Genomic DNA, 25,062 nt, shown 5'->3' with positions numbered 1-25,062 from the left:
TGGGGATGTCACACTGCAAAGCTGATGCTGCAGCTCCAGTGCTGAAGCCCAGGGTGCATCTTCTGCATCAGCACAGCAATCAGGAGGCAGGCTGTGCATTTCCACTCTCTGGGCTCTGCTGCTTTGGTTTGGTATATGGGTTCCTAGGAGTTACTCTATTTGATCCCACTTTTGTTTTTGGTGTAGCTTGGAAATGGAGATGTCTTCAGTGGTTTTTAAAGTAGAAATTAATGCTTCTGCACTGGTGGTGGTAACAATCAGTCTACTTATTTTTCTTCAAGGGCTTAAGAAGTAGCATCTCTGCACCATGTTTCCAGCCAGGGTGATCCTAATTATATCTGAAACTGCAGAGGGTGCAGTGCATAGCAAGGAGCTTGGCACTGTTCCTGCATACTTCTCCACACAGCAGAGATGCATTGGCATCTTAAATTCCCTCTGCAGGGTGGCTGTGCACCTTGGTCAGGATGTGCTAGGGCCAAATGATGCAGTTACCATGCAGAACTGCCCTCCCTCCTGACCCACCAGCAGGGAACCAGCCTGCCTCCCTGCTCCCAGCAAGGTAAATTCTCAAGGTACATGCATCCAATGGTACACATCCACCACCTATATGTGGACAGTGATGGTACAGCAGGGCTTGAAATGCCACCCCCTTCCTCATAGAGCTTCTGTGGGTTCTTAATAGTGGGCTCAAAGTGTTTCTGCCTCTTCCAATGAACCTTTTCAGTTCTTTCTGCCTTTTGTGGCATTCAGGCTCTGAGGAGACTGTCTGGGAGTGGAGGAGTGTCATGCTGCAGTGACGGAACGTGCCTTGAGCTATATTTGTTCTCCTTGCAGTAAATACCAGGACGCCAGAGGTGAAGGAGTTTTGACAAGAAATCTAAGATGACACTTAGTATGAACCTGTGGTGTTTTTGGATCTGTCACTGCACCAGTTTCCTTCTGTGAAGGACAGAAAGGCAAAAAGAGGATAAGCTTCTTTATATCAGGAGTCTCCATGTGGGGCATAGCATCAATATTGGTTATTTCTGCATGAACTGCTGGTGATCCCCAGCACAGGAGAGCCTTTGCTGCAGGACTCTGGAGAGCTAGGAAAGATTAAGACACTGGTGGTGGAGAAATAGAAAGGTTGATGTGTTGCTCACCAGTTTTTAGCATGTGTTAATCCTGGTGTGTTGCAGTGTCTGTGCTTTCCCGTCAGTTCATCATTCCTGTCCCAGAGTGTCATTGTATAGCTTGTCCTTTGTTTCCTCTCTGTTCAAGTTGCAGGTGCTGTGCAGGCCATCTTTTAAAGGGCTGCCACTGTCTGTGATGGCAAAGCCAGGATTTGTCAGTACATTTGTTTGTGCCGAAGCAGAGCAATGCTACTGCAGAATGATGACAGATCAGCGCAGCTTGAGGAGGCAAGCAAAGATGCTGGGTCATGGGTTTACCTTTTGTGGCTGTAAAAACTGGATTTCTTTTCTACAACTGGGACTGAGCTGATTTATTTATTTATTTATTTTAGGGTATTAATGACTAGAACTGTCCTCTTGAAGGCTGCTGTCTGAAACTTGCAGGGCTGTTATGGAGATAATGCCCCGCAGGTGAAGCTGTATGTATAGCAGAATATATTGTCTGTGACTTTGTTCTAGTATTTGTGTGCTTCAGTGGGAGTAAAAGATGAACTCGCTTCCATATGATGATGGAGAAAAATCATCAAGGCATACAAAGCGTGTTCTGCAGCTGCTGGGATGGAGAGCACAGCGTGTCTGTGCTGGATTTCCTTTGTCCATGGAGTCCTGCACCCAGGCAGTGCAGTAGGTGTTGTTCCCCTAGATGCTGTTGCAGGGCTGGCTGGGTTGGCTTCTTGCTCTTAAATGAACTGAAGATGCAGAACCCTACGGTGAAATGAGCTTTGTTTTCTTCCTGCTGGGATCCTCATCCTTGAAATCAAAGCTGTGATTTCCACGAATGCATAATTCTTGCTGCCACATCCACTCCGGATGTGCTGGGCTGCTTTTTCCCTTGAGTTCCTGATATTGTCACGTAGAATCAGTGCTTGTTGTTCTTCACCTTGAATATCCCAAGGCATGCAAGATCCAGGACTTCATTTTCTATTACCCAGAAGATCCCAGGGGAAGCAGCACAGCAGCAGCGCTGTGATTCTGCAGCCTCTTAGGACTCTTCCCTTCAGTCTGCTGCAGCTGACAGTCACTGCGGCATTTGCTATAATGGGCAGTGACTTTTTGAGACCAGTCGCTGCACCATAGGCTGTACCACTCTCTAAATAATCCTCCTCAGTAAAATGCAGAGCCTCTGAACAAGAAAATCCCTTTACAGCTGCTACCTGCAAAAATACGAAGAGGAAATTGGTTCACGAGCGCACCTGAGGTGTTGGAGTGTCCTGCCTGCCTTTCCCACCTGTGTTTTGTTCCCACTCATGCTCTATGCTAACCCATCTGCAGGAGCGTGGCAGGGAGGGTTCTGGCAGATAAGTCAGCCCTCAAAATGGAGGAGGGGAAGGATATTACTCATTAATTCTCTCCCAGCGGAGAGGAGCTGAAGCGAATGATGTCTCGGGTGAGATGGTTTTGTATGCTGTAGGAATACCCCTTGTTTCTCCTGCAAGCTCTTGACCTGTGGCTGTAGACACTTGTATGAAATCTGTCAGCCTCAGCAGCTCGGGGCTGATGCATGGCAGTGAGGGAGTCAGGAGCTGTGTGGACATAAAAACTGATTTGTTTCTATGGAAACAAGTAGATTTCAACGTGTTGTTGGGAAGTAGGAGGGGAATTATCCCCCTGGGCCTGGTTTTGGCTCTCAGATTGGATTGGCTGCTGCACTGCAATTGTAGAGCAGCAGCCCATGAAGGGATTATCTATCTAGTCTGGGATCACAAGCAGGCAGAAGCACGTGGATCCAATCTGTTCCCACTGCAGGCTTCCTCTGCAGGAATAACACAAGGCTCTGCAATTGCATGCCAGGACTCCCTGGGTCACAGCCCTCCATGGCACTTGGTAGTAAAGAATTGACCTTGGTCACTAATAGCTGGAAAAGAAGCCTGCATTCCAGCATACACAGCTGTGACTGCATATCCTGCACAGATTTTCTTCCAATTAAGATGGCAAAGGTGATGAACCGTGCTCCTGCTTAACCACTCCATCTAGGTGTGCATTTCTAGCAAAAGCTGGAAGCTATTTATGGTGTCTGCAAGGACAAGAAGTTGATCTTTCTGACAGAGGCTTCAAGTGCTGCTTGAAATCCCATCTTCTGAAAGTATTTGCCCATCTAGGCCTCAGTGATGACTCTTGAAAGGGAAAGCTTAGATTTCTAGGTAGGAAGAAAGCACTCAGTGGAAAACCAGCAAAATGGTGATGTCTGTGTGCATGTGAGCCTCCTCCCAAGGTGTTCCCTTCTTTGTGTGCTTCCTCCCCTCTTACAGATAGGGTGCAGGAGCAGCATGACCTTCTGCAACAGAAAAACTGTCTGCTCAGCTTCTGTCACCTCATGGTGCATGAGGACCTTATTATACATTACATAAACTGAGCTATGGCTGTAGTGCCACAAATCCTTGGTTTGTGCTTTGTAGCAGAACCAGAGAGCCGATCGAATTTGTTAACCCTTGTTTTTTTGCATGGATGCAAGAAGATGGATGCTATCAGAAGAGTGTTGCAACATCTCTGCCTTTCCTTCAGGTCATCTTAAAACACACAGTTCATCTAAAAAGCAGGGCTGGCTCCTGCTGTTGACCCTTAACATAAAGGCTGCGGTATGTGGGCCTCCCTGGAATCACTTCAGGCACACAGCAGCAATCCCTGGGCTGCCTGTTGGCTGTGCTGTGCACACAGGGTATCAAAGGAAAGTGGAGTACCTGGGCTGTAGGAATACTGAGTCTGTGGGTATGTGTTGCCATGTGAGAGTGCTGCCTTGAAGCTCCATAGCTCAATGAGAGCGCAGCTTGTGCACGGAGGCTGTGGTGCAGCCATGACTCAACGTAATGCATTCAGCTGTTCTCCAAATTTTGATGTTCTCTAAAGCCAGCAAAGCGGAACAGAAATCAGCCCAAAGGATTCAAATGAAAACAAACAATAGGAAAACATTCTTATCCCACTGCTTTCAGAGACCTGCGGGGAGTCAGGCAGGAGAGGGGCTGAGTGAAATGCAGGGGAAGGAGATGTGGAAAGCAATGAATGAAAAAGGCAGTAATTGCAGTGACTCTTGGGAACTGGTCTGTGCAGTCAGATAAGCCAGAGAAGGTGAATTTGGTGTCCTCTGGAAGGGATGGAGGGGGGCAGGGGGTGGCAAGGGAGAGAGCCTCTTCAAAGCAAATGTTCTTGTAATTACTGTGCGATTTCCTTTTTTGCTTGAGCAGATTCAGGGCTGAACCCAGCCACCAGCGCTGAAATATCAGTGGCACGGGGGAGCGTTTGTTCAGAGCCTATCTCCTGTTGTGTTGTCTGAGCTCCCTCAGCCCACGTTTGGCTCAAGAAATGTCTTCTGTGTGGTGAAACCCATTTCTAATTGATACTTCTGCTCAAGGCACGTGTGTTCTCCCAGGGGCTCCCAAGTGGCACAGTCTATTTCAGTACCCGTGGCTTTGTTCTGTAGGAAAGATGTGTTTTGGGTTTGTGGGTCTTTTTTTGCACACTTTTGCTCGAGATGATGACGTGGCACAGAGCAGGATTGTTGTCTTTGCATATCTAAATCAATAGCTGGGTGGCTGTGCTGTGTCCCATGATGAGATGGAAGCCTGTCTGCTGTCCTTCTGGCACTTAGTCCCTGCTGTGAGGGAGACAAAACTCACCACTGTGCTTGTTTGTGAGGGCAGGGATTTGACTTTCTGGGCTTGCTGTATGTCAGGTTTCACCCAGCCAACCATGCAGTCCCTTGGAGCTCACCTTGTATACAGCAAAATGTGGAGAGGGCTGCTCAGCCCTTCCTGCCTGCTGGCCTGGATTGCTGTGTGGGGAGAAGTGGCTCAGTGGTGGGGATGCTGCTGAAAAGCTAGGATTGCTTAAAGCAACTGTAAGTACTGTAAGTCAGCACAATAGTGTTAACCTCCCTTTGCACTGCTGTAAATAGGATCTCAAGGTACAAGGCAGTGGGAAGCCTTCTCTTCTGTTAACGTATATATTGTGATGACACATGAACTATTCCATGAACTTTATTTTTCACAATTGTTTTCTTGAATAATGAATTATTGTGTACAATAATGTTGCCAGTATGATAGAATGTGGGGGATTACAATAGATGTTTATTTCTATATATACCCATTGTGTGACAAATGTCAATTATGCTCTTAAGAAATACTTGCATTACATCAACTGCCTGTAGATTTGCTTTCTTTCACTAAAGGTCAAGACTAGACTCTCAGTCTGCTGCAGAGATTGGCAGATAAATAACACATCCCCTGGCTTAAATCTCTGAGACTAAAAGTGCTAACCTTACCAAAAAGGATGTGGCTGCTTAGGAATGGGATCTAATGTATGATTACAGTTTCTGTAGGACTCCTCTCTAGGTTTGCACAATATAGTGTAAAGGAAGAGTGAAAGCTAAATGTATAGGAAAGCATTGTTAAGACAGCAGGTTGGTAGGTAGTTCTGTTTGTGATGCACCTGCTTTTGAATTCTTGCTGGTTGTGTTGGGCAATCCAGCATTTTTGTTTGAGTAGCACTTCTGTCTGGGAAAGGTAAGAGCTCATAAAGGGCACAGAGATGGCAGGAAAGACTGAATCTGTAAGGCAGCCTTCCCCTAACGGACTGGGTGGCAGAGGATAGAACAGTTGTCCATGCTCTTGCCCCACATGTGGGTTTATGACAAGTTACGGTGTTGCTTGGGCACGTGCTTCCAAGGCACTCAAAGGATCAGGCCAGGAAGGTGCTCCCAAGGGCAGGTCCTGTCTTAAGCTTCTGCCTTCTGGTCAGCCTAAGCAAAGTCCATCACAAAGGAGCCCCAGGCTTAAGTGTTTCTGTAAGTGGAAAGCTGCTGCCATTCCCGAGGTGTTCTAGCAGTCATTAAGGTTAATAGTGGATGTCTTTAGCCTTACAGGTATTCAGCAGGCAGTGTGTTGCATAGGAGTTGTAAGGTTTCCTTTAAGACATGCTGGAGTAAGAATGCTTGAAAGTAGAGTTGTGCTTCAAGATGAAGTGCTGCTTGGGGAGATTTGCAAGCAGTTGGTGAAATGCAGCCTGCATCAGGATGTGTGTGTTGCCATCCAGTGCCATTACCAGAAAAGCCATCAGTCAGAGGTCCTGATGACCCTGGGATGCTCATCATGCGTTGTGCTGTGGTGTTAATGAAGGAATCTTGATCTGGATGTGTAAGTGATCAACTCTAAGACCTGATGGAGGATGTGAAGCTGGTGCTAGGCCTGAGCAGGAGTGTCTGTGATCTGTGTGGCCAGACAGTGAAATCCATAGGGATAGAAGCTGTATTTCATGCTGTGAATTGATGCAGTGCTTTGTGCAATGAAGTTCTGATTGAATTGTTATCCCTCAGTGCCACTGTGACACAGGAAATAACAAATACTGGATTTAAAAGCCAGGAACAGCCATGTGAAACTGTGGGTACTGTGTGAGTCTTAATTGTCTGAAACTAATAATCTGAACTGGAGATTAATCACATCCTTTAATAACCTTGTCTGCAGATGTTTACTAAGAAATCAAATGGAAATTAAATGATCAGATGGTGTTCATTCTCCTGTTATTTGGACTCCTGTTATGTCTTCATAAGCTGCTGCTTTGTTTTTTTTTTAATGGGGCTTTACCTTCTCTAGTGCCTTCTAATCCAAGAATCTCAAAGGACTGACAACAAACTACATGAACGCTGTATTGGTGGGTCTGGATCAGGATTAGTTTTGTATTTGAGCTCTCTACAGACATCTTGCCAGCATCCCTGCAGGAGGGTAAAGCAAGTGGTGGTAGAACCACTGAGTCTGTCTTCCATGTGGAGGCAAGGACAGTAATATGGACTTGCTTCCTTTATGGACTGCCAGGGCCTTCTCTTACTACCATCTGTTATTTATGATTTATCAGTTCTTTTTGATTCTAATCTATATTTAATGCCACAAGCAATTTGGTTCCCTCCTGTGTCTTATCAATATCTCTGATCCTCGTTACCTGTAACTTCTGATGCTCCGTGCCATGTGAGTCACCTAATGAACCTTGGAACTTGATGAATATCTGCTTGTTCTGTCATTAATAGCACCTTTTCGTTCTGTAGGATGCCAAGATACCTCATGCATGGAGGATTATCATATAGATTGCCTGGCTTTAATTTAAACAAGTATGGAAGCCTCAGACCTTGTTGCCTCCATAATAAATATTTATTACATGACATTCAGACTGCCTTAATGTTTGAGAATCTGTGTGTTCGGGGTTTGTCCAAGTGTTGCTGTAGAGTAGCTGCTCGATTGCTTTCTGTCCCTCAGGTGGTTTTTCTGACTACTGTATTACTAATACAGTTTTCAGCCCAAATCTGTACTTTAATGCAGCTCTGTGTACTAAAATAGAAATAAGACTGCAAGGGATGATGTGGTTGGGTTTGCCCCGAGGTGGCTCTGGAGCCAGTTGAGAACATATGCAGTTTGTACTTCAGAGATGAGCAGTGCATAATAGAACAGTGAGCACCTTCTCAGGTCTTTTCCCTTATTGAACACTTTCAGCCCAAGAACTGTCAGATTTGCATCTTCATTTCTTTTTGTGCCCTGGTTTAGAGAGGAGATGTATTGCCAGTCAGACCAGAATTTACCTACCGGGAGCATGAAGTGTATGCACTGAAGTCTTCCAGTAAGTGTCAGTTTGGGGAATGGAGCTCGTTGAGCCCAGCTAAAATGCTTACAAGTGATACCTCAGTGTCTTAAGGAGGATTTTCAAGTCTGTACCTAAATGGAAGATAAGCAGATCAAGCGTTTATTTCCTAAATGCAGCATTTCTGCCTCGGTTTTAGTTGCTACTTTATTATTCATCCTGGGTGGAACTTAGCACTGGGAAGTGGAACAGGATGATGTTATTGCCTTAAAGGCACAGGAAAAGAGAATGCTATCACATCATCCCTGCATGTTAGGAAGAAAACAGGAAAATAAAGTAAGCTTTTCCTTCTTAAGATACAAAGTAAATGACAAACAATTGGTATTGGTAGCCTAATGAGTTTCAGGCACAGCATCTTGTATAGTGGTATATGAAGCAGGGCTGCTCTTGGTGCTGTGATGGAGGCTGCCTTATTCTGGTAGGGAAGTCCCTGCTGCCCTCATCATTCCAGTTCTGCAGCATGTTATCTCCAAAGACACGTTCCATCTCTCCCCTCCCCACTCCCAGCTTTCCTACTGTATGTCTCCTTGCTGGAATGGAACAAGCTGCTTTATCTAACCCTTCTGCTCTCCTCTGCCCAAGTCAGCTGGCATGTCCTTCTCTCATGTATCCCTCTCCCGATTCTGGCTTCATTTCATCACTTGGTGCTGCTCTTTCAGGAGAAATCCATTCTCCTGGCTGCTGGAAGGCCTCAAAACCCTGGGCTGGGTGTGCTGTCCATGCCACATATGCTTTGTTATAGTTTGTTTACAAGCAGCAATTTATTGTGCCTGCTGCAAGGGGGCAAGCAAGGCTGCTGTACAGCGTGCTCTCCTGGCACCCGACCAGGCATAGAGTTTATGGATCTGTGCTTTTTAAGAGTCTGATCTGCAAGGCTTAGCCTGAGCAGGAGGATGGAAGGGTTTGTTCCAGAGACTGTGAAGAGAAAGGATGGGGATAAAATAATGAGAAAGATGTGGATGTGATGGGATGATGGGTGTGAATGCCTGTAAAGCTCTTTGGCTGGAGCTCCTGTAGGTCAAGTATAGGGAAAACCTGGAAGCTGAACTGTATGTATGTCTCAGTAGCTTGTGGGTAAGAACACCTTAGTTTTCTTATATAAGGGATCAAACTGTACACGTTCAGAATGTAAGCCCTAAGATAACTCATTTAGCTGATTGTTACGGGTTTGGGTAATTAACCTTGAGTTTCACTGGGAAGAGAGACTTCCTGGAGGAGGAGCAATGTGGCTTTATTCCTGAAATATCTGTGTGTATATTTCTACTGACTGACTTTAACATAACTGCAGTGATATAATGCAGGTCGGCAAGCCCAAGCTCCAAAACTGGATAGTATGGAATTCTGCATGGTGAGAAACTGAGGGAAAACTCCATTGGTAACATTGTTATGTAAAGGTTGAACTTAAACAGTGTGCAGTTGTGGGATGAATGACTCTACAAAGGGAAATACGTAGTTAAAACGTGGTCAATTCGTGTGTCAAAGGATGGGGCTGATAACAAGCAGAAACGTTGGCTTTATGGTCACTGTTCTGTTGGAGGTACTCCTGGTATCTCTTCTGCTGTTCAGAGGAAAGCTTACTGAAAAATGGCTCCGACTTTTTCAAATCCTCTTTGTTTTTTAGTGTTGTGTCTTTTGTGAGGACATTGTTGTTGTTTTTTACCTTGCAGTAGCCTGGAAGCCACTCGGTTGGCGCAGTGTGTGGTTTCAGTTTCCTCTGATGCCAGGATCTGGATGTTGCAGAGGTTTTCTCATTCACCTTTGCTTTGAGCTGTGACAAAAACCACAGAGAAATTGGGTTTGGGACCAAAGCAGAAAGCTTTGGGAAAACGTGGAGCACATCATCAGGGGGATCTTAATTCCTAAAGGACTCATTCTTATAAATGCAAGTAGTGCTTTTCCTACAGTGAGGTGAAATGTAATGCTGCAAGCTGGAGCTCAGTAGCTAGAGTAGTGCCTTAGTGCAGAAGAAAAGCAAATTTGTAGTATAACTATGCTTTTTTCTTACCTACAGTAAAGTAACAATAAATCAGTGCAGCTTGGATTTGTTCTTATGCTAAAAGAACTGATGCAAGAGTAGGACTTTGTCACATATTGACCACAGACATCCATAGGAATGGAGCTGAGACAGCAGAAAACTGCCTGAATGATGCAATGCCTCAAAGATTCCAGGGTTAATCCCGCTGGAATGGAAAAAAATAGAGCTGTATTTATTTGAAAAACAAATGAAAGATCTCAGTTAACTCCTTATGTTTCTGGAAGTCTGAAATAACGAGAATGGGTTACAGTTTGTGGTAGAGTTGCATCAGAGGTCACTTTGCAGTAAGCTTAGTGACTTGCAGGAGAAATGTTTGAAACATTAGAGGTTGTAGGATGCTCCTTGCTCTCCTTTCACTTGAAATGACTGCATCCTTTTATAGTACTCAGTTTAGAGCTGAGGACGAGGGAAATGCACGTGCTTTCCTACTTCCTTGCAGGTTTACGTGAGCAATCAGTGGTGAAACCAGAGGCTGAAATCAAGTCTGCTCACTGCCTGATGTATTACAACACAAAAGCTCCTTCCTCATCTTCATTTCCATTGTCAGTATTAAGGCTGTGCAGGGCAAGGCCGTGGTGCAGAACACTGAGGGGCATGGATTTCTTTTCCTACAGTTACTACTGAATTGGCAAAGTTATGCACTGTTACACCATCAGTAGAGGAAGGGCTGTGCCAGGGTGCAAGCAATGCAGGCAGAGCGGTGACATTCATGCCCCCAACAGCGCGTTCTGAAGCTGTGCTTCTCCAGTAGGCAGGGAAGCAAATAAATCGCGTTCATGGTGACTTCTGAAGAGACACACGAATCAGCTGAGTACTTGGAAACCAGGCCACAGACTGGCAAGGTCATCAGATGTGGTGAGCATGCCTGGCTTTGCTGAAAGCCAGGGGGTTTGAAAAAAGAAAAAGCAAAGGAGAGCTTGTTGCCTGCGGGTGTGAAGTCAGCATTAGGGAAGGGGGAAAAAGGGCTTCCTTCCTTTGAAATGACTTGGAGAACAGTAACTTTTGGGGTTCTTGTCAATTTAGGAGGCTGCCTTTCCTTGGCAATACTTGCATTTCCTTAGCTGGGAGAAGCCCTGAGTGGAAGCAAACCTTTGACTGCTATCTGTTCTGTTTCAAATAGGTGATGCACTGTTTGCATGCTATAACAGCAGTGTCCTGTGACACCCCAAAGTGTGGGTGAGTTTGTTGTAGCTGAGGTAATTGTATTTTGTCAAAAGAAGGCATGGTAGTTTTCAGTCTCTGCTTCAATTTCTCAGCCTGATGCCATAGAGATTATTTTCCAGCATACATATAACGGTATTAATTGGTCTTTCCTGTTAGCCTGGAACTTCATCTGAAAGAGTGGGAGCGTGCTGTGAGCGTGGGCTTCTTCAGAATGGCCCGTCCTCCTTGGGCAAGGGCACTTGGTCTTTTGTGCCTTAGACTCTATGAGAGCCATGGCCGGAGTGCCTTGCTGGGACCCACAAGTGCTCATAGAAACAGAAGAGCCGTGCATAGGGAAGGAAATGGAAACGATCGCTCATTCATCTGAAATTTCCTCTTTCGTTTCAGGGACTTTCTGCCACGTGGCTCTGGCATCGTGACCAGGCGGCCTCTGGTCCTGCAGCTGGTGAACGCCAGCACAGGTATGCAGTGTGTGTCCATGGTGTGCTGCTGGCTTCCCATCCTAATCCTGGCAGGTCTTATTTCATCAGGGGTGCTGCTCGACATCTGATGCATTAAGTGTTCATGAAGAGAGCGCGTCCCAGTTGTTTTGTTTGAATTAAGCAGCGTTTCATGAATGCACTCGTCATGATTTTCCTTTGTCTGTGCAGCTGTAACTCTTTTGACCCAAAAACTAGAGGAACTTGCTTATAGCCCCTGAAATAAGCGGGTGGGATGATTCTAGTGCACTTCAAATCAAGTATGAGAACGCTGGGATCTGAACAGGAATTCCTGCAGAGTTCTGTACTGGAGTTGAGGGCTGTTCACTACTTTGGCTGCTGCTTGCAGAGTGCCTTCATTGCTGTTGCCTTGTACTGTTGCACAAGATCTCATTGAGGAGTTGGCAAGTGACTGTTTCAGGGTGTTCTTCCTCCCTTGTCAGGTGGACCCAACCTGTTTACTACAGTCCTCTAGTCTACAGTAAGGAAGCAACTTGACTTGTGAGGATTTTTCACTTGAAATGGAGGGTTCTTGAATTGGCTAACGTATTCAAAGACCAAAAAAACCCACCAAAACAAATGTAAAAACCCACCAAGCAATTCAAAACCATGCCAGAAGGGTTTTTTGCTACTTAGAGACTCCCTTGAGTCTGTTCTCATCATGTCATGCAACTGTTATTTACTCCCCCTACTTTAATACAGAGCTGCTCCAAGTTCTCGTGAATACAAAGGTACTTCCCAGTCCATCTGTGGAAGTTGCAGGTGTATGTTAAGCTTGCTTCATATCAATAAAGTCTTGGGTTATTTCTTGAATGAACAAGAGTGAGGATGCAAACTCTGAGACCAGAGCTGGACCGGGAAGGTTTTGGGCTTATAGATTCTCTCAGATGTTGTTGCAACTGTGGCTGCAGTAATTTCTTTGTCGACCACATAGGATCTAGGGAGAAAGACCCTTCATTACCACACTTCATCCCTTCAGCTGTTCTTGTGTTTCTTTTTAATCCAGGGCATTTTATTAAACTTCTGGCTGTGAGTTTGTTTTTTTTCCACTCGTGTGACTGTTTCTGACTCTGCTTCTGTTCCAACAGAATATGGAGAGTTCCTGCACTGCAAAGGAAAGAAATTCACAGACTTTGAGGAGATCCGTTTGGAGATTGAGGCTGAAACGGATCGTGTTACTGGCTCCAACAAAGGGATTTCCCCAGTGCCCATCAACCTCAGAGTCTATTCTCCTCATGGTGAGCCTTAATGCAGTCTCTGAAGTCAGAGGATAGATGAGGCAGATTGCTGTTCTGTCGTAATGTAAATACAGAACGAAGATGAAATGGAATGTGAATGTACTTTCTTTTGACTTAAATCCCCACATGTCTGGGCTGTGGTGCATCACACTGCCAGTCTCTGCCATGTTTCTAGAAGGGTTTGCCTGCCAGTTGAAGTGTCTGGTTAGAAGCAGAACTATTAGAGACAACTGATGCCTGTGCAGAAACTTCTGTCTTAAAAGACTTTATGGCATCAGTGTGGACTTTCCTATAAAGACCTGCAGTCTCTCTGTTCTTTGGGGAAATGAATCACTGACAATACAACTAATAACAGTTAGCAAATAGTTCTTGCTCAACTTTAACAAAAAGGAATTGAAAAGCTTTGTGCTTCTGAGTTGTCTTCAGTGCATTATAGGCATAACAAAAGCATACACTGAAGCTATGAATGTTCCTTATAGACCAGAACATTCCAACCTTAACACTCACTTGTGCTGTCTCCTGCTTCCTGTGTGTAGTCCTGAACCTGACGTTGGTGGATCTCCCAGGCATGACCAAAGTCCCGGTGGGGGATCAGCCCCCCGACATCGAGTTCCAGATCCGAGATATGCTCATGCAGTTTGTCACCAAAGAGAATTGCCTCATCCTGGCAGTATCCCCAGCCAACTCTGATTTGGCCAATTCTGATGCCCTGAAGGTTGCGAAGGAGGTGGATCCTCAAGGTAAATCGCTTGTTTTAGTGTGGCATTACTAACCAGCAGCCTGATTCTCCAGGCTGTGATTACTCAGCATTTTTAGTCTCCTGTCCATTGTCTTAGGTGGCATTTTCACAACGTATGCCCTTCTGAGAGGTGGCTTTGAGCGTTAGTAGCTACTCTAATAGAAATTGTATTATTCCCCATTTCTTTATTTTGAGCCCTGTTTCTGAAGAGGTTGAGGGCTTCCCTCCCTTCACTTTGGTCATCTGTGTTCTGCCTGGAGAAAAGTAGGAAAATCTTCCCTAAAATCCATCTCTGTGGTAAAACACATGAGTGTTTGAACAGGGTATGGCTGAGAACTGACCTGTGTTACCTGGTCTGCTGTTGTGACCTCTTGGCTCTTATGGGAACTGTGACATTTGAGCTCAAGAGCCCTTGAGTAGCCAAGCTGGGCAATCTGTAAGCTTTCTGAACAAAGGAAGGTATTACACAGTTATTTACTTGATCAGGTGTGTTCATATTCTACTATTTTTTATTAAGGGCAACGCACTATTGGAGTCATCACTAAGCTGGATCTTATGGACGAGGGAACTGATGCTAGAGATGTATTAGAGAATAAATTACTTCCTCTTCGCAGAGGTACGTTTCCTCATGCTTTGTGCATGATCTTCCTTCATTTTTCTTGTATAAGGTATCTTTGTCCCATTCCTTTTCTTCAGTGTTCCTGGAACATCTGTCATGATGTGTTCTTAAGCCATCTCTGTTCCAAGCTGGAATTGAGAAGCTGAGGAATAGGCACGAGTCCTACTTAAGAAAAAGTAACTTTTAGGCATTTGTATCTTCACAGGTAGTGCTAGCAGAAGCATAACCCCATGCTCTTACCTTTACTTTCTTCATTGCAGGCAAGCTGCAAAAATGGGATACTCCCTCCCCCCCAATTATCTTATTTGATGACATTACTGTAGTGTGTCATGTGAAATCACACTGGCCTGTGCTGGTTGCTGTACATAGCCATAATGAAATACCTGTCCTAAGGATGCGAAAGGAAAAGTTTGAATGGAAATAGGGTGTTCTTTGTGACTGGGGGAACAGTAATCAATAAGCTAATGCTCAGTTGCATAGTGGCACTTCTGTCCTGCATACCAGAGTTCCAGACCCTGAGTCACACAGAGGCAATTCCAGTTTTAAACTCTTCTGCTTGGTCCCTAATGGATTTCCCTTGAAATGTCCCATTTGCAGTGTTGCTTCCTGGATAGCTTCCTTCTCAGCCTGAGCCCCACTTGCATTTTCATCCTTGCAACCGCCTGATCTTTAATCCCATTCCTGCAGGTTACATTGGTGTAGTCAACAGAAGTCAGAAGGACATTGATGGCAAGAAGGACATTCAGGCAGCTCTGGCTGCAGAGAGAAAGTTCTTTCTCTCCCACCCAGCCTACAGACACATGGCTGATCGTATGGGAACCCCCTACCTGCAGAAAGTATTGAACCAGGTACCATCACCAGTTGAGAACTGCTGCCCTCTGTGCCCTTTATTCTGGGATAGCGACATAGAAAACTTCTCCCAGTTTCATCGTAAACCTTCTTCCCATACAGCAATTGACCAACCACATCCGTGACACCCTGCCAGGGCTGCGGAACAAGCTGCAGAGCCAGCTTCTCTCCATTGAGAAGGAGGTGGAGGAGTACAAGAGCTTTCGTCCTGACGACCCGGCTCGCAAGACCAAAGCTCTGCTTCAGTGAGTGGCCTTCACTGCATGTCCCTCCCTGGGAAAGACTGCCTGGCTGTGTCTTCTACTTCCTGCTTTCTGTCTTTGTTTAGGATGGTCCAGCAGTTTGCTGTGGACTTTGAGAAACGCATTGAAGGCTCTGGAGACCAAATTGATACCTATGAGCTGTCAGGAGGAGCCAGGATTAACCGCATCTTCCATGAACGTTTTCCCTTTGAGCTGGTGAAGGTACTGTTTCTCTGTATGCCGAGATCCTCTTTCTCTCCTTTCTTGCTAATTTTCCCCTTTTCCTTCCTGTTTTCTTGCTACTTTTTACATGTTTCACCATCTATTTTCCCCCTCTTTGGACTTTCGATAGTTGATGTTGTCACCTTATTTATACTTCTGGTTGTTTCTGTTGTTGGAACCTTCTCATAATACTCTTCTCTCTTAATTCCTGTTCTTGTGAGACAACTTTGCTTTTTCTCCCCGCAGTTAATATTTCTTTTGCTTAACTCCTAAGGCAGTGCAAAATAACCTCCTTTTAACACAGACAGTAGCGCATCAATGTCTGAATGTTCCTGCAGATACGTACTTTGAGTTGCATATACGTGCAAACAGCTTTGAAACTTGTATTGCCATGATCTCAGGCACCAAACTGGGCCGAAATCTGCCCTAATGCATTTGCAAGAGGCAGGAAAGAGGATGGAGATATACTTGGCCTTACTTCTTGTCTTTCCTCTATGGAAATAGTGTAGGCACTGCTCTACAGATGTCATAGCTGAAGAGGATCTGGGCAGCCTGGTCTAGTGGCTGGCAGCCCTGCCCATGGCAGGGAGGTTGAAACTAAATGATCTTTGAGGTCCTTTTCAACCCATTCTATGAATGAGGTTTCCTGGATGGCCAAATATACCAACCTGATCAGAAGTGATAGAGGAAAAACTTTTGTTGTCTGCTTGAAAACATTAAGAGCCAAAACATTCTTCTCCCCCATCTTCTGCACTTTGCTGTTTCCTTTTTCATTTAAATTCCTTATTAGTGTAATACAAGAGCCTGCCTTGTATTAGATGATGCAATTCTGTATGTGAATTTTAAATCTCTTGGAGGTGTTTGCTGGAAAGCAGCTGCCAAGACCTCACACTAAGCCTCAGGAGACAAAACAGTTTGTTTTGGAAAGCAATCTAGTGCTTCAATCCTATTGCTTTATCTCTAAGTAGTTCCTTGGGAGCTGCTGGGAGGTTGGCACCTGTAAATGCAGGCCCTTAGCTATTCTTATCTGTTCATTTTTGTCCAGGATGTCTGCTTTGGCAATGCTAGCTTTATGGCTGGACTCTGCATCCAACATTCACCTGTCACATGATCCTGGCGTGGGACCTCTTTTTAAAGTTCCATGTGCTGGGGTTGGGCAAACATCAGCCTGTTTCTGATTAAAAACTCTCTTGGTGCAGATGGAGTTTGATGAGAAGGAGCTGCGACGGGAGATCAGCTATGCCATCAAGAACATCCATGGTATCAGGCACGTATCATGCACTAGGCAGACCACTGGCTGCGTAGTCTTTTAAATACCTCTAGACCTTCCCAATGGAGTTGAAGACTTCAGAGGTACGGTAGGTCAGCCACAAGGGAGAGAACTTCCTTGGACACCCTGGTCGTTTGAATCTGGGAGTAGGGATGAAGTAGCTTGCTTTCTGTTTTCATGTGAAAATTGCAGAAGCCTAAAAGGTAACACGGCTTTGGTGACTAGTTTTCTCCCTCTTTGTTTCTACATAAGAAAGGACTGAGGGATGCAAGCCCGTACTGCTACTTCACTGAGTTTTAAATATTGGTTTTCACATTATGCTTCCATTTTTACCAACATCCAAAACAGTTGCTGGCCTTGAGCACCACCTCCTTTGAGATCTGAGGGGGGAGCATTAGAGTGCCCGACCCAGCAGCCCCAGGCATTGAGTCCCAGGGCGCAGTCAGCAAACACAGCTGCATTCCCCCTCAGTGAAGGTTAACTGCCAGAAAGTGCAGTCCTGAGGCACTGAGTCCTGCTGTTCCTGGGAAGGTGACCGGGCTCTGGTGCCTGCTGTCCAACTGGGATCCATTTTGCCCTTCCATGCTCCTCTGTGGAGGTGCCAAGCATCCCTGTTTTCTCTGGACTCCAGGACTGGTCTGAGGGGTACGGTGCTCCCAGCCCTGTGTGCGGGGTTTCAGTGGTGGTGGTGCCTGGTCTGAGATGCGTGTGTAACCTGACGTTCTCCTTGCCCCTTCTCCCCCCCCCTCCTGCCTTGTCTTGTCCCCTACCCTGGGTGTTTAGAACCGGTCTCTTCACACCCGACATGGCCTTTGAGACCATTGTGAAAAAGCAGGTGAAGAAGATTAAAGAGCCTTGCCTGAAATGCGTGGACATGGTTATTTCGGAGTTAATCAATACCGTTAGACAGTGCACCAAGAAGGTAACTGGAGGCAGCATGGAGCTGGCACCTTCCACCCCTCTCTCTGGCTGCGGCACAGCATTGTGACCGGGGCAGGGATTTGCCTGCAGCAGCACTCGGTGTTTCTGACCACCTCCTCAGCATGACTAGACCTGAGCGGTACCAGCCTGGGACGATCCAGCCAACAAGCCAAACAGAAAGGGAAGCACTGTGAAACGTGGGCAGTGAGCTTGTTCCTGAAATGCTTCAGAGCAGAGGGATTCTGGAGATGTCTCCTCTGTGCCTCCAGTCCCAAGCATGTGACTCCTGATTCCTTCCTAAGCCATGGATATTTCTTATGGGGCCGCATTTGACTTGAATTTAGATTGAGTTTATTTTCCAAGCTGGAAACTGGGATTTAAATTTTGTTCCCTCTGCTCTCTTAGAAGTAGGAGGGTTAATCCCAAACAAGCCTTTAGTATCAGGGCAGAGTGCTCCTGGCTGAGTGTGTGGGGCTGAACTTCAGAGGCTATAGTGGTTGTGGGGAAGCGTTCCTGTGGTGTTTGGCTTGGTTTTTGGTTGGCTTGGTCCATATCCTGTTCTGGAAGAGCGGCACATGGCTGAGAAGGATCAAGTTAGGAAAGTCAATCCACCTTTGGGCTCTTCAAGAGAGCTCCAGGCTTCATCATTTGGGATTCATGTTGGTATTTATTGGAGCTTGGGGAAGGAGCTTGCCTTAATTCTGCTCTCTGGATGCAGAAGCTTTTGTTTCTGAGGCTGGGGTTGAAAAGCAGCAAGATAGGAAGATACGTGCCATTCCTCTCAGCCATGGCTTGCTGCTTCAGCCAGGGCTGGGTGCTGGTGAAAAGACACTTGAGTTAGGATGGGAGCATGGGCCCTGGAGACTGGAATCGCCACGGGCTGTTCAAGTGCAGGTAAATGGGCACTGCAGGAGTGTCTGGAGCTACCTTGTCCCTGCAAGGGTGGGGAGAGGTGCCCAAGTGGTGATAGCTGCCATCACTTGCAGAGATGCCTAGCCCTTAGGGCCCGGAGCCGCTGTAGAAGGGCTCAGGCATGCAGACACTCTCTTTGCCCCTGGGACAGCCTGGAAGAGCAAAGCAGATGCAGGGAGTTTGCTCAGGTTTCTAGTGTGCTGGAGGAGCTTTCTTTTTCTGTCCTGCTATTCTTTCTTGGGGTGTGTGACTGTGGGGAGCACCCAGAAAATTGCCATTAGAGCCTGGTGACAGGTAAGCACAGGCCCTCAGGCTGCCAAGTATCCAGAGTTGCCTGCTAACTGGATCAGAAGGGCTCTCCTTTTTGTGCCCTCTGAAACTTGTCTTGGATTGTTCTTCATCCATCAGTTACTGTTCAAAATCTCCCACTCATTGTCTGTGTTTGCCCCCTTCCATACATTTCCCACTTTTCTTCATCATTTTTGTTCCTTCTTTACTGATGATTCTAATAGTGAAGGGACTATCTGTTCTGACAGCAGCAGGTTCCTCAGGTCATCAGGTGGTGGGTACAGCAGGCTGGGAGATGGGGGGGGATGAAGAGACCACAGGAATGTGAAGGGGGAATGGCAAAGGCTGAGGATCAGTGTTCCACTTTAGCATCAATCCCACTGCTAAGAATTTGGCTGACTGCAGTGCTGGTTGCTGTGTGTGCTAGTAGTCATGGTTACAGTTTTCTGTTTCAGGAAACAATATCATCATTCAGGTGGTACTTAGGTATGTGAAGGCAGTGATTTATTATATATATATATATTTTTTTTGGTTGTGTGGGTTTTTGTTTGCTTGTGTGAGGACCTGTGAGCCTGGCCTTCAGAGCGGTGCACACAGTGCTGGGTTAGCAGGCTGCTGGACATGCAGGAATGGCTGCTAGGTCTGAGGGTGTGAACAGAGCTCCAGCAGTACCTCGGGTTTGCTCTGAATGGGCTGCTCTGACAGCTCAAGAGGCTGCTGGGTGAAGCTGAGTCCTGTGGTGTACTCTAAACCTCTTAGCTGCTTAAAAGGCGGATTACTGTTGTTCCTATAGCATGTTGAAGACTGTTATCAGAGTGGTGTTGCTTGGGGTTTTGCAGATGTTGTCTATAGGGATACAAAGAGGTACGTAACTGATTTTAAATAGAGTGGTGTTTATAATTAGCTCTGAATTGTCAGCTGTATGCACCCCATGTTTGACTAGGAGCTGCACCTTTGGAAGAGCAGGATTCCATTCCTATATCAAAGGCACATTATCCCCCTGAGAGCACTCATAACTATATTATGCTGTGCTAAAAAAGTAACTGAGATTGTGTCCCAGAGAGCACCTGGTAGAAGCTATAAAGTGTTAAAGATGTGCTGGAGAAGCATCTTTGGATGTTTCCAAATACAGAGCGCTTCATACAGTGTCAGTGCCATGGAATACCTCCATATAAACCTCAGCAGGCCTGTACTGGGTCTGGTGCCATAGGTTGGCTGGTGCAGGACATGCTTTGTACAACTGTGCAGGCCCTGTAGCTTGTTTGTATTTCCTAAGCATTGGCTACATCTGGTCTTACTGAGGAGTTATCTGTTGCCAGGAAGGCGAGTAAGGCAAACGATGCTCTGTAAATGGAGTGTTTTATCTGAATCTGAGACATCCATTCCATTCAGTCCTCCTGCCAGCACAAGATGCAGATGACAAACCTTTGAGTCTTAACCTAGCTCCTGTGCAGGCCTGGAATTACATGGAAAGGATAACCACTGCGTGAAGTAGAGGGAAATGCCTGAGATGAGGGGAAACGAAGCATGGTGAGCCTGTAGGAAAGAGTCAGTGGCTCATCGTGGCAAGCAGCTTAAAATCTGAACAAGCTTTTCTTCAGGAGGAGGTCATTTGATCCCTGGGGGTTGCCATCCGTTCATCTTGCTCTTCACAGCTCACCATTTCACCAGCCCACTTGCTTCCACCTCCTTCCCTCTGCCACATCCATTTGCCTGTAGACTCTCCTGATACTTGGCAGTGAACAGGCCCCATAGCAATGCTCACCTGGTTCAGTAAGCTAATGGAGTGAACCAAAATCTCACTTGTCATTTTGCCTTGTTTTCTCTCTTTTCCCTTCTCCTTCCTTCTTTCCTTCCTCCTCTGCTCTTTCTCTGCTTCGCTCTCTTCTTCCTTGTTGCTTCCTCCCACCCTGCCCCTGCCATGCAGAACGGGTCTCTTCACGCCTGACCTCGCTTTTGAAGCCATAGTGAAAAAGCAGGTGCAGAAGTTGAAGGAGCCAAGTCTGAAGTGTGTGGATATGGTAGTGAGTGAGCTCACATCCACCATCAGAAAGTGTAGCGAAAAGGTAAAGAAACTAAAAACACCAAGAAAGGTCAACGCCAACCCCCTTCCCACACACATTTGTGCTGATTCTCTGCAAACACCACAGGACCGATGGCAAACCGAGGGAGAGAGAAGGGATGCAAAGATGCTCTGAAGGAGAGCAGCCATCTGCAGGCATCAGTGCAGGTTCGAAGCAGTGGATCAGGAGCAGTGGGCATTAGTGATGGGCTCTTGGGCTGAGACGTGGGCTGGGACCCAGTGGTTCCTCTGTACTGTGCCCTTCTCCTCTCTGTGTCTCAGTGGTGTTCAGCTCAGTGTGGAACAAGCCCTTTACTGTGCCAGTCCCTGCATATTAGGAACTCCTTCCTTGTTTTTGCTGGGACCCCCTCCCTAAAAATTCTATGTAGGAGATGGGGAAAGAAGCCAGAGGGAGTAAAATTACGTCCCCTCATGGCATGAGTATCAGCAGGCCTCACCTTGCCTACAGAGTGCTGTGCTGGGCACAAAACAACAATCAATTCAAGCTTGAAGCACAAGCTATTCTCCAGGAGATGCACAGAGTAAACAGAATACTGACCCAAAAGAGCTGGGGGGGAAAAGCTCTTCCATGCATGACTCCTGTTACATCATTCTCCTGCTGGTACCTCGCTCCATGGACTGTGCTCAGTTGAGGTAGTGGACGCTTTCCCTTTTGCACTGCAAAGCATACGAGGTGAGGCCTCAGGGGGCACTTGGAAGGGAAGGTGCCACGGGTGTCAGGTGCACATCGCATAGGGCTGGGGCAGCAGTGGGTTTGCCTCCCAGGCCAGCTTTGTCCAGGAGGGGGCACCACGTGCCTCCTGAAAATCAGGACAGATGTGGCAATTAATTTGTGTTAAATTTACGAGCAAGGGGCCAGAAATCTGTCTGGCACAGCAGTAGCATATTCTGGGAACTGAGTTTCAAGGGCTGTTTCTCTCGTTATTTGAAGCCTTGAAAATTACATTTCTGTTCTTGCAGAATCGCCATCCACGCAGCCTCAAATTGGGAAGGAAGGGAAGATAAGTGATATGAGCTCAGTCGATGTGGGAGCTAAGCTGATGAGGCCTGGTTGTGCTTAGGAACATGGAGCTCACCTCCCCTAAGGAGACATCTCTGTGCCCTGAGCTCTGCCTGCTGTATTTCGTGAAGATGCTGCTGTTGCCAAGCAGCTGTGGCCAGGCAGAGTGGCTCCATTTTAGCCTGTTCTTACGAGTTCTGTTTGATGGCTTTGACTTCTTTGGCACTATTATCTGACAGAAGATGTCCTCTGTAGATGGTGTAGGGAGAAGCATGAGAACACCACCTATTGAATCTCAGCTGTGTTATTGGGTCATACTGTCAGCGGCTTGACAGCCAGAGCTCTGTAGGTTTTAACCCATGATGTGGTGGAGGACCCATGGGTGATCCACTCAAAAGTGTTGCAACCAAGATATGTCCTGCAAAAACAACAAAAAAAAGTGATGATAGGGTGCTGTAGAAAGCTAATGGCTGTAATAAAATTTAGCTTGAGAGGCTGGAGAGGCAAATGCTAGAGATGAGTGACTCTGTGAGAAATAACTGCTTGAATTACTGTATCTAGTGATAGTAATATTGGGAAGAAAAAAAAAAAACCACAAAAGGAAGGCTTTAATATTTAAATAGAAATGTCTACGTCTGGTAAGAAGGCTTACCTTGCCTGCTTGTTGCTCTGAAAGAGGGTAGAAAGCCAGGTCTCTGAAACTGCCATAGACCCTTCTGGTTAGCAACCAGTGTCAGGTGGGTTCTGATGGCTTCAGACAAAGGCTAGTCACTGCACAGGGGCATTAACTGATTCACAGTGTTTATCTTGCATGTTATAGCCCTAGCTGCTTCACCTGGATGAGAGCATGCCCTATTAGGGGAGGCATCTGGAAAAGGCTACTTCAGGACTGATGCTAATTGTAAGGTAACACTCAGCCCACTGTGGTGTGGATCGATGCTGCCTTTCAGATGTCGAAACCAAACCTTTGAACCAAGCCCTGCAAGACTTCATGGAAGGAAGGCAGCTTGGGCTAACACCTTTTGAATTAGCTGAGCAGTCCTGTAGCCTTGGTTTGTTGCTGTCCTGAACTGTTGTGTGGTGTTGTTTGTGTGCTGTCGCTATTATTTCATTTCACCCCAGATGGTGAAGAAATCTTTGTGTGTGGTTAATAAAGCTGCATAGATGGAATAATACGAGAGTGTTAACAAAGAATGTAGGCAAGCCCATCTGTTCCTTGTGTGCAATGGAAGCACAGCTTTCCTGTCTGAAGAGAGATTTGCAGCTGATTGTCAGTAGGTGATTAGAGCTGAGGGCTGAAGCACAGGTTGCCATTAACAGGCATCTCTGCCCGGTCTGATCCTGAGCTTCTTCCAGTTGGCTAAATGGAGAGCAGCTCCAAAATCAACAGAAAGCTGGTACAGTACAAGCACACAGAGCCTGAGTTTTGGGAGGATAGCATCCTAGCCAGTGTCGTTCCAAAAGCAGGAACTTCTGTGCCAGACTGCACTGCAGCATCTCCCAGATGCAGGGAAGGCCTTGCAGTCAGCATCCCTTCAGCTGAAGGTCGATCTTTGTGTGCTGGCATGGACCTGGAATGTGCAGAGAAAGAAGCTAAGAAATATTGGGACAAAATGGTTTTCAAAGAGGGCTGTGAGCTTGTATTTGATCAAACAGGAAAATCCAGCTGAAACAGAATTGAAAACCTGCTTGAACTGTGATGTGATCCCAGGCTGACAGACTTCACCCCTTGAAGGGTCCCTGCTCTCCTGTCTTTCAGAGTCATGGCATTTCTGGGTGCTGTTCATACTGCTGATAACTCCTCGTCCCTCTATGCCCTACTGCATGTTCCCTGATGGCTGTGATATCTTGTGGCTTGTCCGTGTCACTTTTCTTTGCCTGCCCTTGCTTCTCCTATGCATGCTTGGGGTTAGAATCTGCTGCTGCACGGGGACTAATGCTGCCAATTTACTTTTGCACATCAATGTTGCTGGATGACCTGGGTTCTGAACAAACCATAATGTGTTTTCTTTGTCTGCCTTTGGAATGGTGGGGGGTGGGGGTGGCAGGGAGAGGGTCGATGTGTGTTTTGTTTGACTTTTTTTTTTTCATTTGAAGCAAAAAAGCTGCGACTTGCTTAGAGATTTTCCAACTTCCTGTTTTTTCTGTTTGACATAACTTTCCTATTTATCCTTTGCCAACCCTCTTTTCCCCCAAGGAAACAGGAAGCTTTGCTTGTGTGCATCTATGAAGCAACCAGCTGCCTGAACTGTAAAGCCTATGGAGAACACTCAGTTTGCACTTCCAAGGCAAAGTGGTGGTGGGGAACACTGACTCTCACTTCTTTGCTGCACTTTTTTCTGCCTCTGCAAAGTCATTGGTGTTGAAAACAAGCTCCACATTTGAAAATAGGCAGTCTCAAAGCTAGTTCTCATTCAGTTCCAAGCTATTGCAACTCACTTGACTGCAAGCAGTGCTGGAAGGTTTTGAGACTTCATGGTTGGTTGTATGAAATGTAGGTACTGTGTGAAACCTGGGTGCCTTAAGGGTGCTCTAAGGGTGCTCATTGTGAAGGATTTCTCATGTATGATCTCTGGATACTTCTCTCCAAACACACTAAAGTGTACTCAGGAATTAATTCCCTTCTCAATAATGTAGAAAAAAACAATGTGATGGACATGATGTGAGTATAAACCTGAGCTATGGAGTCTGGCCCAACAAAGGCAGAGAGCAGCACCTGGATGCCCAGAGCAGAGCACAGCCTCCCCCTGCAGCCTGCCAGACCTTCTGTCTCTACCTGCAGATGCTGATGGAGAAGTGCTTTTGCTTAATACCCAGCAAATGGGCATTGAAATCCAGTTCTCTCCCCAAGGAGACATCCCATAGGATTTAGCTATTTGTGTCAGCAGGCCATTCACCTGTGTATAAGCTGTTGAACATCCAGGACCATGTTTAATGAGAAAAGTATCAACAAACCTAACTGATGTGTGTTCACATCTGACGAGCATCAGAAATGGTGGCTTTGGTGCAGGTCTCACTGAGAAATTGCTGTAGGAGTGAGGAGGACAATTCTTTGAGGCCCAAAGCAAAAGGGAATTGAGTTTGCCTTCAGCAGACCTTCAGAAACTTGGGAAATCTGTCTGCAAGTCCAGCTTTTCAGAACTCCCCTTTAAAAAATAAAATAAACTGATTGCAGGTGTGTGTGTGCATGTCTACGTGCAGGGGGCTGTTCCCC

At 46.2% G+C, this 25,062-nt stretch overlaps 1 protein-coding gene across 23 annotated transcripts in view; it reads left to right on the top strand.

Annotated features, from left to right (window-relative positions):
* Positions 1-25,062, top strand: part of DNM1 (dynamin 1) — a 59,722-nt gene that overhangs the window by 8,566 nt on the left and 26,094 nt on the right. For 19 of the 23 annotated variants that reach the window (XR_007380606.1, XR_007380604.1, XR_007380603.1 and 16 more), the window contains exons 2-10: positions 11,374-11,447; positions 12,554-12,703; positions 13,240-13,443; positions 13,960-14,058; positions 14,749-14,909; positions 15,013-15,155; positions 15,239-15,374; positions 16,574-16,641; positions 17,428-17,566. Coding sequence is in view for 13 of the 23 variants with exons in the window: in XM_048965703.1 (XP_048821660.1) it covers positions 11,374-11,447; positions 12,554-12,703; positions 13,240-13,443; positions 13,960-14,058; positions 14,749-14,909; positions 15,013-15,155; positions 15,239-15,374; positions 16,574-16,641; positions 17,428-17,566 (1,174 nt within the window). In the remaining 10 variants the exon portion in view is untranslated. Of the gene's footprint in view, positions 1-11,373; positions 11,448-12,553; positions 12,704-13,239; positions 13,444-13,959; positions 14,059-14,748; positions 14,910-15,012; positions 15,156-15,238; positions 15,375-16,573; positions 16,642-17,427; positions 17,567-20,692; positions 20,832-25,062 lie in introns of all 23 variants that reach the window. The other 4 variants (XM_048965708.1, XM_048965707.1, XM_048965702.1 and 1 more) reach the window with 1 other exon arrangement.

Source organism: Lagopus muta, chromosome 19 (assembly GCF_023343835.1).
Source record: "Lagopus muta isolate bLagMut1 chromosome 19, bLagMut1 primary, whole genome shotgun sequence".
NCBI classification, from domain to species: Eukaryota; Metazoa; Chordata; class Aves; order Galliformes; family Phasianidae; genus Lagopus; species Lagopus muta.
The sequence above is the reverse complement of the archived record's forward strand: the minus strand, read 5'-3'. Positions and strand labels throughout refer to the sequence as shown.